A 12,208-nucleotide genomic window follows, 5' to 3' on the forward strand; every position below is an offset into this window, starting at 1 on the left:
TGTTTCTGTTGAGAAATCAGCTGACAGCCTTATGAGAGCTACTTTGAAGGTAACTAATTGCTTTTCTCTTGTTGCTTTGAAGATACTCTCTGTCTTTAACCTCAGCCTTAATTATGATGTGTCTGGGTGTAGGCCTCTTTGAGCTTATCTTGATTGGGACTCTGTGCTTCCTGAACTTGTGAGACATTTTCCTTCACCAAGTTAGGAAAGTTTTCAGTTCTTATTTTTTCAAAGAGGTTCTTGATCCCTTGCTCACTCTCTTCTCCTTCTGGTACCTCAATGATAAGGTGAGAATGTTGTTACACTTGATATTGTCCCAAAGTTCCCTTAGACTTTCTTCATTTTTTAAAATTATTTTTCACTTTGATGTTCCACTTGGGTGATTACTGCATCTTGTTCTGTAATTTGCCGTTTTGATTCTCTGCTTCATCTAACTGGTTGTTGATTCCTTCTAGTGCATTCTTCATTCCAGATACTGTATTTTCATTTCTGACTGGTTCTTTTTTATGGTTTCTATGTTGTTTTTAATGCTCACTATCTCTTTGTTTAAGTTTTCCCTGACATCATCCATTCTTCTCCTAATGTCCTTGAGCATCCTTATAACCATTAGTTTAAACTCTGCATCTGGTATTTTGGTTGCTTCTGTTTCATTTCATTCTTGTTCTGGGTATTTCTCCTGTTTTTTTTTTTTTCATTTTGGGCTTATTTCTTTGTCTCCCCATTTTCTCTTTGTGTATTAGGTAGATGTGTTATGACTCCCAAACTTGTTTTGATGGTTTATGATACAAGTATCTTATTGGGCTCAGTGGCACACTCTTCCAGATCACCTAAGCTCAGGGTTCCAATAATGTTTCTTACAAGTTATGTACACCTTCCTTTTGTAGTTGGATCTTAAATGCTGTTGGCCCTATTGTGGGTGGAATTAACCATTTCGGTTGGTTGACTATAAGGATAAACCATGATCACCATCTGAAGCAGAGTTGTTCCCTGCAGAGTCTGGTTCCTGCTGGAATCCCCCTTTGGGTCTATCCCTTGTGTGGCTAGTTGGGTGGACCTCTGGTGTGGTCTGAAGTCGACCTCTGGTTCTCTTAGTCTAGATCCGCTTGGGTGCAATTCAGGTACAGGTTGTTTCAGACATTGCATATAACTGACCTTCGGCTACCTGTTTGGAGCTACCACACTCTTCACTGCTTGTGGCTGGGTCCACTGGGCCTAGTTCTGCATGGGATGGGCTGTTCCATATATAAGGGTCAGCTTCCTCCAGCTTAGAGCTAGGGCAGATGTGTAAAATGTCCAAGGCTCCCTGAGGTTTGCCTCCACCTCTCAGCTATTCTGCCTCCACTTGAGGTTGTCTGGTCTTCCTCCAGAACCCTCCAAAGAAAGACTATAGAGTGGGCTCAGGTGACCCACAGACATTTCCACAAGTTGTGAATTCGGTAGGGCAGGACAACCAGGGTCAGGAGGACAGAGGTGATGGAAAAGTGGCCCCTACCGCAGAACCAAACCACTCATTCTCTGCCAGAGTCTCCAGCTGTAATTCCCTCTGGAGGTGTGTGCTACAGTTTCAGGTTGGGTACAGCCAGCCATCCCCTCTGCAGAGGCAAACTCAGCTAGATACAGCTACTGGGGTCAGGAACAGATCAAAAGAGACTCCCATTGCGAGTGATGCCAACTGAGTCCACAGAAGGGGAATAAGCACTTCATTCTATTCCTGGAGAATGGCTTCCAAGAGATTCATATTCTGACTGTCTTAGCTCTGAGCCACTGTCTCTTCCACCATGAAACTGAGCTGGGGGGTACTGGGTACCCAAACAGTCTCCTATTGGGGGTGATGCCTCAAGCCTATAGGATGGGGGAGGACAATTTTTCCTCTTCCCCAGGTAGCACAGGGTGAGTTAGCAGGGGAGATAGGAGCACTTACCCCCTGCAATGTAACCACAAAACCCAGCATCCTCCCATCTGATTCCCGGACAGAAGCTTTCCCAGGAGACACACTCCAAAAGTCTGAGCTCTGCACTGCACTCTGGTCCCCCTGTGTGGCTGAACTCAACATTACAGGGCCGGCCAAGTGATTCAGCAAGTACTACCTGTTCACTGTTACTGTGACATGGAACATTGAGGAATATGAACACAATCCTCTCCAAGTCTGAAGCTGATATAAGTATTAATCAAAGAATTGCAGCAAAGGACAGAAGCATAAGGACAAAATTCTGGGCTTTGTCTCTGAACTATATTTGTACAACAGTATATATAGCAAACACTTTGTTTTTTCTTTCTTTTCCCTTTCATCCATAGTAATAGATTTTAAAACAGAACATGGTTGCTTATTTAAAACTATGTTTTTTATCCTCTTTCACAGCTAGGGTGATCATGTGACCAAATGCTGGTATGTGTGCAAATTCCTTATCATGTCCTTAAATGGTAGAGCAGGAGTTCTTTTTCCCCACTTGGTGGTAGAGAGCTGTCTCGGACCATGTGGATGAGAACAAGACTTTGGAAACAGCAGAACAACAAGGATCCTGGATCACTGACTAGGGTAGTTACATATTCTCTTGTTTAAGTCATGGTTGTTCTTTGTATAAATTTTATGAGTTTTCACATATTTAAGAAATTATTTTTTTTAAGATTTTATTTATTAGAGAGAGGAGAAGGGAAAGAGAAAGAGAGGGAGAGAAATATCAATGTGTGGTTGCCTCTCGTGCATCCCCTACTGGGGACCTGGGCTGCAACTCAGGCATGTGCCCTAACTGGGAATCTAACCAGCAACCTTTTGGTTCACAGGCCCACACTCAATCCACTAAGCTATACCAGTCAGGGCAAGAAATTATATTTACTTTGTTATATTAATATTGTTCATTCTTAATGAGGTATAATTGATATGCAACATTATGTGAGCTTCAGGTGTACAACATAGTGATCTGATACATGTACAAACTGAAACATGATCACCACGTTGCCTGGTCATTTTTATTTTGAGTCTGTGAAATAACAGACTAATCTCTTATTTTACTAACAGAGAAGATTTACATCCAAGTTCTGGCTGCTTTCTAACATACTATGCGATACCTTGGATAAATCACTGTCTCACTGTAGACCTCATTTTTCCCACATCTTTAGAATGAAAAAGATAATGGTGTGGAATTAAATGATCCTGTGCTCTGAACTAGCTGGGTGACCCTGAGTTATTTGTTTTCTCTTGACCCCTATTTCCTAGATTTTTATTTGGAGTAATGTTTTCCCTTTTGGCATGATGGGTTACTCCTGCTAGGCTATGTTGCTTTTCATTTCCTCTACTAGAATATACAAGGGGGCACCCCCAAAACCCAGGAATTTATTTATAAAAACTAGTATATTTATTCTTAGATGTTAAAGCTTCAGTCACCTTCAAAGTACTCTTCATTTGATCTAATACACCTATCAAGATGTTTTTCCACTGTTCAAAATAGTTTTTGAACTTGTTAATTTTGATGCCTTTTAATATTTCTGTTGTGTTTTGTTTCCCCTTTTGCAAATTGGCAAAATGTTTCCCTTTGAGAATGCTTTTCATCCAGGGAAACAAACAAAAAAAGCCACTTAAGGTAAGATCAGGAAAAAGGGGGAGGGATTTTGAGGAACAAGTATGAATGACACAGAGATGAGGACTGGGGGGGGAATGGGAGGGAGGGGGGAGACGGGGGGGGAAGAGAAAAAAAATGTACTTGAAAAGTAACTAAATAAAATTAAAAAAAAAAAAGTAAAAAAAAAAAAAAAGAAGATGAATAGGGAGGGTGGGGTACAGCGGTCATGTTGTTTTTGGTCAAAAAAAGTGCTGAACACGAAGCACAGTATTGGAAGGTGTGCTTGTAAGTCACCCATCATGAAATGGGCAAACGTGTGGAAAAATTCTTCCAAAAAATGCACTGAAGCTGAACACAGCCTCTCACAACAACGCCAGCTGGCACACGGCTAAAGATGGGTTTCTAGAATACTCACCTAGTGGGGGAAGCCTATACTACAAGGGGCTACCCTCTAGAAGATAATTTCAGTTTTGGGGGGTCCCCCCTTGTATTCAGGTTAAAAGGAAAAAAACATAGTTATTCCTTAATCATGTACCCGATAGCCCTATTGCAGCACTGTGTATTCCTCTCTGTATGGGTGCTTACATCAGACTCATTATCTGATTCTCTCAGGACCAAAAAGTGGTATCCAGATTTCTTTTCAGGTAAGCTAGGGATAGCGTAGGGAGCCAATGCAGAGACTGCAGACTTATACCCCCACCCCTCCATGCCTGCAGATCAACTATTTCTTTGGACATCAATGGACTATGAGAGGCAAGTGTGTGCTGTGATGATAAGAACAGAAAACAAAACATTATCAGGCCATTCTGTAAGGACATGGGAAAAGAGATCACAGCTGGTGGCTAGCCTCTTAGTTTCTTATCTGCCATAAGCGGAATTTTTTTTGCCCTGAAAAACTCTGAATTGAGTTGGTTTAATAAGGTGGTATCAGTAAGGCATCAGTTGGAAGCCTACAATTAAAAAAAAAAGAAAAAATAAAAAGCAGGTAACATGATCTTGAGAAAGTACAAACTATATAGCATTTGACCAGAGAACCCCTAGGACGGATAGGAGTTACTGCGGTTTTGCTGCCATCTTTCCTTCCTCTTCAGATATCTTACTGGGGAACTCCTGAACCAAAGAGCAGGTTCAGCACAGAGGGAATGGAGAGAAAGTGATAGTTGTGGGTAGGGATGTGGAATTTTTTTCTTTGTTTTAGTTTGGTATTCATTGGACTAGTTAGAATGGTCTATGTCCTGACGTTTGATGTAGAAACTATTTTTTGAGAACTAGGATGCCTACATCATGCTGTTTAAGTACTACTATTCAACAATTTTGGCAGAAGACCATGATAGAAGATAAGAAAATAGGGTAGCAAAGCATGAGACTTTATTTATGTCATGTGATTTTTATGACAGCCTAGTGAGGAGGGTCTCATGACGCTTATTTTAGAGATGATAAAACAGGATCATAAGGGCAAAGTGAATTGCTATGGTCGCATGGTCAACAAGGGCTTGGGTCAGAGAATCTGGGTTTGAGAACAGGTTCAAAGGGTCAACACCCCTTCATTATGTGCCCACCTGACTGCCAGGGTGAGAAGGGATAAGTCTGACTTGAGAGACTAGCAGAGATGGCAAAGAGGCATCAAGTGCTTACCCCAATGTCCAGGCTGAAACTTCTCTAATCACGACAGTTACGGTAGTGGTGGGGATAGTGGTGGTACCTATTTTTAGTTCTTCAAATGAGCCTACTCTTTTTGATATTGGAAGGCCCAGAGAAATCTAGGAAACATTCATAGTAAGCAAGGATGGACAAATAACACAGATAATCCAGGGTCCATGTAAAACAAAAATGCTGAATAAAAGTCTAGCAAGCTTCCCTCCCTCAACCCATGATCCTTTGCAAAGTTTTGGTGTTGAGGGAAAAAACGATGGGAAGTCATAGTCCTAGAGCCGTGTAATGACCCACCTGGCTTCTCCGTTTTATTCTCCCCTCTGATGAAACAAGGTTTAAAAAAAAAAAAACCAAAGGACTGGTCTATCCAAGAATGGCTCTTAATTTCTCACACACTTCCCTTTTCCTTACCAGAAGCCCAACATGTAAGTGAGAGGTAAGCTAGGCTGCTCATAATAGCAGGAAGGTCTTCTGCTGGAAGACAATGCAGAAACAGAGACTAAAATAGAGCATTGGTTTTGGGGAAGCGATAAGCTAGCCAAGTCACATAGGCTTCTAAGCCACTAGATAAAACTGGAATAAGGATATTATGAAGCAGACAGTGGTGGCTGTGCTCAGAATGCCTGACTATATCATTTTGTTCTACTTCCCAGGGATATCAGCAGGAGTGGGTCTAGGATAAGGCATGGAAGATAATGTGATCCTCTTTCTAGTCCCTTTTATGTATAGGAGCAGGTACCAGAGTGGAGTTTTGGCTCTTCCCTCCTCAAATTACATTTCTCAATATGAAGAGACCAACTTTAAGGGTCTTTGGTAACAGAAAATTATAGAAAATGAATTCATCAAAGATCTGAAAATTCAGCATAGAGGGCTAATCTGAAAACACTTGGTGACCTAAAAGTACCTTCAAAACTCCTGTCCCTGTGTGGTCAAGGCAGTTCCTATTGTGTTCCTGCCTTGACTTTTTCTTCTAATGTAATAGAGACAAGAACCTGCATGTATTCACTGAGTATATTCCAAACCCCAGCAACTCACCATTGACAATCAGTTGTATGGTGAGGTTTCTGTAGAGTCCGTGCCTGGTGTTGCTCAGAGCAAAGGTGTAGTTACCAGCATGCTTTACGTTCACTTCCAGGATTGTGAGTTTGTACTTAAGAGGATCAGGCTGAAAGGTATGGTTTGCTGGGAGTGGTCTGCCATCTTTGTACCTGTGAGGAACAGGGGAGGCATGGTTAGTCCCGTGCAGGCCTCTAGAACACCCAACTTTTCCCCCCAGGAGCATTTTGGTTATGCTTCATCATGATCAGCACGGAGAGGCAAAAGAGTAGAATCCTCTCCATAAAATTTCCAGGCTGGAGCACCTTTGTACAGCCATGGTGGTAATAAACAATTGAACCTGTCTCTTTCTTTTCCTTAATGGTCCAAACGTTTTGAAAGTGGCCTCACACATGCTTCCACTTCTTTACTTTCCATCCACTCCTTAACATTTGAAACTTGGATTTTTCTCCCTGACACTCATTCAAAACCACATTCTCCAATTTTAGCAGCATTACCCTATTTATGAAAGCAAGTGGTCTTTTAGTCATCATTACTCTCAGATCTTCTAGACTGTTTGGCTTCAGGGATCAGGTCTTCCTCCCTAGCTCTTGGGACATTGTTCTCATCATTGTCTCTCTCTTCTTCACTGACTCTTCTTCCATTTCCTTCCCCCTTAAATTTGTGTGCCCTATTGAGCCAGCAGCTAAAATACTTGAGCAGACAACTGAAATAAGGAGAGAGGGTGCTTTGGATAAGAAATTTCGGAGTTGCTAATGACCTGAGTGTGTGTGTGTGTGTGTGTGTGTGTGTGTATATATATATATATATATATATATATATATATATATATATATATGGTATTGTGTAAATGTCAGTAGTAGCAGAATAAAGGCTTAACCCCACCAATCTAAACCTGCCCCTGGATTCTGTGTTTGGACTCTTTTCTCTCTGTGCACTCCACCTGGGTGCATTCATCCACTCCTAGCTGATGACTCCCCAGTTTCCAGCTTCAACATGTAGCTCCAGACTGTTAATAGCTGCAGCAGTCTCACATATCACCAAACTTGAAAATTGTGAAGCACTTCTGATCCTTGGGCTTTGATTCATACGTCTAATTGGATACTGAACCCTGAAGATTGTACCTGTGCAATGTTTCCCAAATCTATTCTGTATATTCCCATGCCTCCAGATTATGCAGGCCCACACACTCTCGTGGGAACTACTGCTGTAATAACTGCATAAACTGGTAACTATTTCTCCACTCTTTCTCCATCTGAAACTATATGACACATCTAAGGCCACATTAATCTTCCCAAAGCTTAGCTTCAAATCTAGCACTCGTTGCTGCAGGGCCTTCAATGGTTTTCTACTGACCACTTGAATAAGCTATAGAGATTTTTTTTACAGGATAATTTATTACTTATTCCTCAAAAAATTCTATAACATAGGACATTGCCACCCAACTTTTACAAATAAAGAAAACTAAATCTTAGAGGGTTTAAGAGACTTGCTGGGTAACTTGATGAACTAGAATTGGAACAGAGGTTTTTCTGGCTCAAAGGCCCATATTCTTTCTACTGTATGACTTCTTACCCTTCAACAGCCTTTATTAGACTGGGTAAAATCACCTTCAAAACTCCTTCCAAATTTGAGATTGTGGAATTCTACAATGGCCTTGGCTAACTTCCCAGCCTTATCTCCTCTTCTCTTTTCAGAATACAAAACTCATTTTTCCCAAATACATGAGAAATCAATAAAGGAAAGAGGAAACAAGCAAAGAAACCTGCAGAGGAGGAGATAAAGCCCTGGTTCTTGAGGCTGTGAGTGCCCTGAAGGTAGGGTGGGGGTTAATTATATTCCTTTTTTCTTTTCCTTTCCTTTTTTTTTTTGTTGGGGGGCAGGTCTGCTGTATGATTGACTCTCAGTGAGATGTATTCAAAGAACAGCTCTGAAGAGGTAGGGGAAAATAAGAGGCTCTGGGAAACCAAAACAGCTAGGAAAGAAGATCCTACATACCAGGTCACATTGGGGCGAGGGAAAGCATCCACCCTCACCCCCATTTTGAGCACACTTTGTCCAGCTGTCACTTCATAAATGCGGCTTCTCTTGTAGCTCACATTGAGGAATGGTTTCTCTGAAAGCAAAACAGGGATGGAGTCAGAAGACATAGGTCTAACTGAATCCCAACTATGTTCAGTCTTCCCATTTGTACTTACATCCTTTCCAGCCCCAGAGGGGTCCATCTTGATTGTCATAAAGTGGTGTTTTTCAGTGTGGATTGTGGGGAGACACTGTTGGCATTTTAAAAAAGATAATTCTTTGTTGTGCTATACTGTCCTGAACTGTGAAGTATGTTTATAATCCTTGCTCTGTTCAATCAATACCAGTAGTAACCTCTAGCCATTTTGACAACAACAAAAAATGCCCTCATGCATTTCCAATGCTCCCGAGAGGCAGTACTGCCTGTGAGCTGAGAACCATGTGAGCAGACCAGTCATCTGGGTCATATTCCTTGCCAGGTGATTATTTAGACACTGGCAGGTAATGTGTTTATGAACAATAAAACAGGAGAAATCAGCTAGGGGATTTCTAAGAAAGATTTTAAAAACTCTAAAAGAGACACAAGTTGTGAGATTTTCACAGTTCCCTGCCTTTAAGACATTATCACTGGCATATGAGGTATGGAATTGAGGGGCACTTTGAAGATACTGGGAATGTAAGAGTAAAACAGGGGAAGTAATTGGGCTTCTAAAGGACATTGATGATCCGCTAAGTCAGTCAGCACTGGAACTGTAAACCTCAGGATTCCTTGTTGTATAATTGTCCTTACTGCTTCAGCTAACTTTAGTGAGGCTTCCTCTTGCTTGATATTGAAGGCAATGCAGCTGATACCAGTGGCTCTATGGAACCCAGAGGCTGAGAGAACTAAAGTAGGTTTACCTTATAAACCAGGATGTAGGGGTTGAACTGACCATAAGTGTGAAATATCTTACTGCAGAATAAAGCCAGACAATGTGTGTTTGCATTTTGAAGTATGTGTGTTCAGAGTTATTAGTATTTGTGCCTTGTCTTATGTATACATACAAATATTAAGTATGTTTATATGACTGTGCAAGGAAGGATATGGGTATTCACGTGTTTGTGAGAACATGTGTTAGTACGTGTGTGTATACGTCTTTGTAAGAAAAGGGCTTCACGAACACAAGGTAATCATGTTAAACAGAATTTCAATTAATTCTTTCCACTAGGAAATCTATGGTCACATCAATATCAGAAAAACAAGCTAGACTCACTCTCAAACAGTATATCATCATGAAAAGGAAAATGAAGGCCAGGGAGGTACAGCAAATTGCCCAAGATTACACTGAAAATGGGCAAAGAAGATAGAATATTCAAGAATCTAGTCTTTTTTTTTGAAAAAATTTCATTTATTTACTTTTAGAGACAAGGGAAGGGAGGGAGTAGGAGAGGAAGAAAAACATCCATGTGTGGTTGCCTCTCACACGCCCACTACTGGGGACCTGGCCCACAACCCAGGCATGCACCCCGACTGGAAATCGAACTGGCGGCCCTTTGCTTTACAACCTGTGCTCAACTCACTGAGCCACACCAGCTAGGGCAGAATCTAGGCTTTACATGTGCCAAAATACTGATGAGCTACTTCACCCTAAGTTCCTAAACCATATAACTATAACTACTCAACGGGATGTAAAAATATGTAAGTTAAATCACAGTGCTTCCCGGCATCTAATGCCCATGGTGAAAGAACAGAAAAGGGGCTGCCTGACAACAGCTTTTCTGATTTAAGCCCAAAGTATTGGGAATAAAAGCCTTTGAGACCATAATACTGGGAGAGCAAATGGGGTGATTTGCTGAGTGATTCCTTATACAGAGAGCAGGAAGAGGGTAGGTAGGCCAGTCCTCAGGGGAGAGTCAGAAATAAAAATTTTACGTACTGTACACTGTGATGGTGACATTGGCTTGCAGGGCAGTGTTGTCGTCTTCTCTGCAAATGTACAAACCCTTGTCTTCCATAGTTACATTCCAGATGGTCAAGTTAGTATAACTCTTGTACACAGGGGACCCTTGGTCCAAGTGTCTTTTAATTTCACAACACTTGGGTGTTGTCTTGGACTGAGGGGTGGGAAAGAAAAAAGAAAATAATTTCAATTGAGATTATTGAGCAACTCCTAAGAGCCTCACTTGTCACAGTTTGACAGAAAGCCAAAGAAAATCCCTATGAAAAGCTGACACCTTTTTTTGCACTTTTATTACATTACATATGTTACTAATGAGCCACGATATGTTGTGAAGTGAACTGCAAGTCCCCCACAAGACTGGCCTCCTAAATGCAGAAGCTGCTTATTATTCACCTTTGTTAATCTGCTTAGCACTTTGCCTGGTTCTTGACCCAAAGTAGGAACCGAGTGGGAAGGACAGGGAGAAAGGATGTGGGCAGATTTGTGAATATTTGGAGTAGGGACAGTGTCCTTACATTTTGCCGATTGAACACCCAGTTCAGATTGATGCGTCCATTGAACGTGGTCTCTGCATCACATTGTAGGAAAAGGGTGTCTCCCACTAGAAGTCTCTGGTGGTTGTATTTGATGGAGATATTTTTTCTCTTGGTTTCTGGAAAATAGATGGCATGATACTGACAAAGAAGGCAAGAGACAAAAATGTGGATTATGGAGTACTTCTTACTATGCTACAATTTCTCATTCTGTTTCTTAGATGGAAAATGTAGACTTGAAACCAAAGTGGAAGATTCCATGAATCAGAAACAGCTAGGTAGGATTTTTTAAATCTTTTTTAAAAAATATTTTATTTATTTATCTTTGGAGAAGAAGGGAAGGAGAGAAGGAGAGAAATATCAGTGTATGGTTGCCTCTCGTGAGTCCCCTGCTGGGAACTGGCTGGCAACCCAGGCATGTGCCCTGACTGGGAGGTAAGATTTTATATAAACTATATCAACAGGCTTGGTGGTGGTAAGAGTTATCTTCCTAGTTCTTGAAGATTTTTATTGAGAAGGATTCTACAATCCTGCTTAGGAAATTGTATGCCCAGGTTAATAACCTCTATACCAGGAAATTTTTCCTCCTACAGATCTATAGCCATTAAGCCCTTCTGTGGCTAACTCTGCTACATTTCTGAATTCTGAGTACAAGGTCTTCCCTGACTTAGAAGTCCGTCTTCAATTCTATACTAGGCAGCAATCATATAAAGCTCCAAGATGTCTATTATTTAGCCACAATAACCTTATAAAAGCTGAGTATTTATTGCTAGACATTGATTTTATGGGTCAACTGATCTGGCAACTGAAAACACCTCAAGAGAGAAATGTAGTAGAAGTTAGCCTGGGCTTTATCTACTGAGATACATACAGTTCTTAAAAGCACAAGCTTTGAATCCCTAGTTATTAAGTAAAATGGAAGTGATTGTAGCTGAAGTAAGGTTTACTTCACGATCACAAAGAGGAAGTGATTATAAGGAGCAACAGGATCTCATCCCCTCATCTAAAAGCATAAGATCACATACCTAGACGCTGTGGCAGATAGAACGATTTGTGTGTCTTCCCATTAACTTCGGCAACGCACTGGAGAATGCTGCTGTAGAAGTGGTAGGAGGGTCGGGTCACAATGAAGCCTCTCCGGGGATCCCACTTTTGGTTCTCATAGGTGAATGTGGTAGGGTGGAACTGTGCGGCAAGGAAAGGGGAACATAGGAAGACATACATGTAAAGTTCTCACCAGTTATCAGTATCACTCCCAAACCATCTGCTCTGAAGCCACTCAGAGGAATGGCCTTGGACTGTTCTCCTCCTGTCCTGCCCAAGCTTTCTCCGAACTTAGTTTGTGCTGGCTCACCTTTGCTTTCTTCTCAGAGATTAGTACACTTTTGGCCTCAGAGTAGATACTCAACAAATAATAATTATACTAGTAAACACTTATACAACACTT

General features: G+C 41.3%; 1 protein-coding gene across 1 annotated transcript in view; it reads right to left on the reverse strand.

Moving 5' to 3' along the window:
• The window catches only part of LOC119041773 (vascular endothelial growth factor receptor kdr-like), a 171,105-nt gene that overhangs the window by 89,809 nt on the left and 69,088 nt on the right, over nucleotides 1-12,208 (reverse strand). The window contains exons 5-9 of the mRNA XM_037135164.2: nucleotides 11,787-11,946; nucleotides 10,744-10,880; nucleotides 10,205-10,382; nucleotides 8,265-8,382; nucleotides 6,246-6,418 (exon numbers count right to left, since the gene is read on the reverse strand). Coding sequence (XP_036991059.2) covers nucleotides 6,246-6,418; nucleotides 8,265-8,382; nucleotides 10,205-10,382; nucleotides 10,744-10,880; nucleotides 11,787-11,946 — 766 coding nt within the window. The remainder of the gene's footprint in view (nucleotides 1-6,245; nucleotides 6,419-8,264; nucleotides 8,383-10,204; nucleotides 10,383-10,743; nucleotides 10,881-11,786; nucleotides 11,947-12,208) is intronic.

This window comes from Artibeus jamaicensis, unplaced genomic scaffold (genome assembly GCF_021234435.1).
Source record: "Artibeus jamaicensis isolate MK-2021 breed Jamaican fruit bat unplaced genomic scaffold, CSHL_Jam_final contig_457, whole genome shotgun sequence".
NCBI lineage: Eukaryota > Metazoa > Chordata > Mammalia > Chiroptera > Phyllostomidae > Artibeus > Artibeus jamaicensis.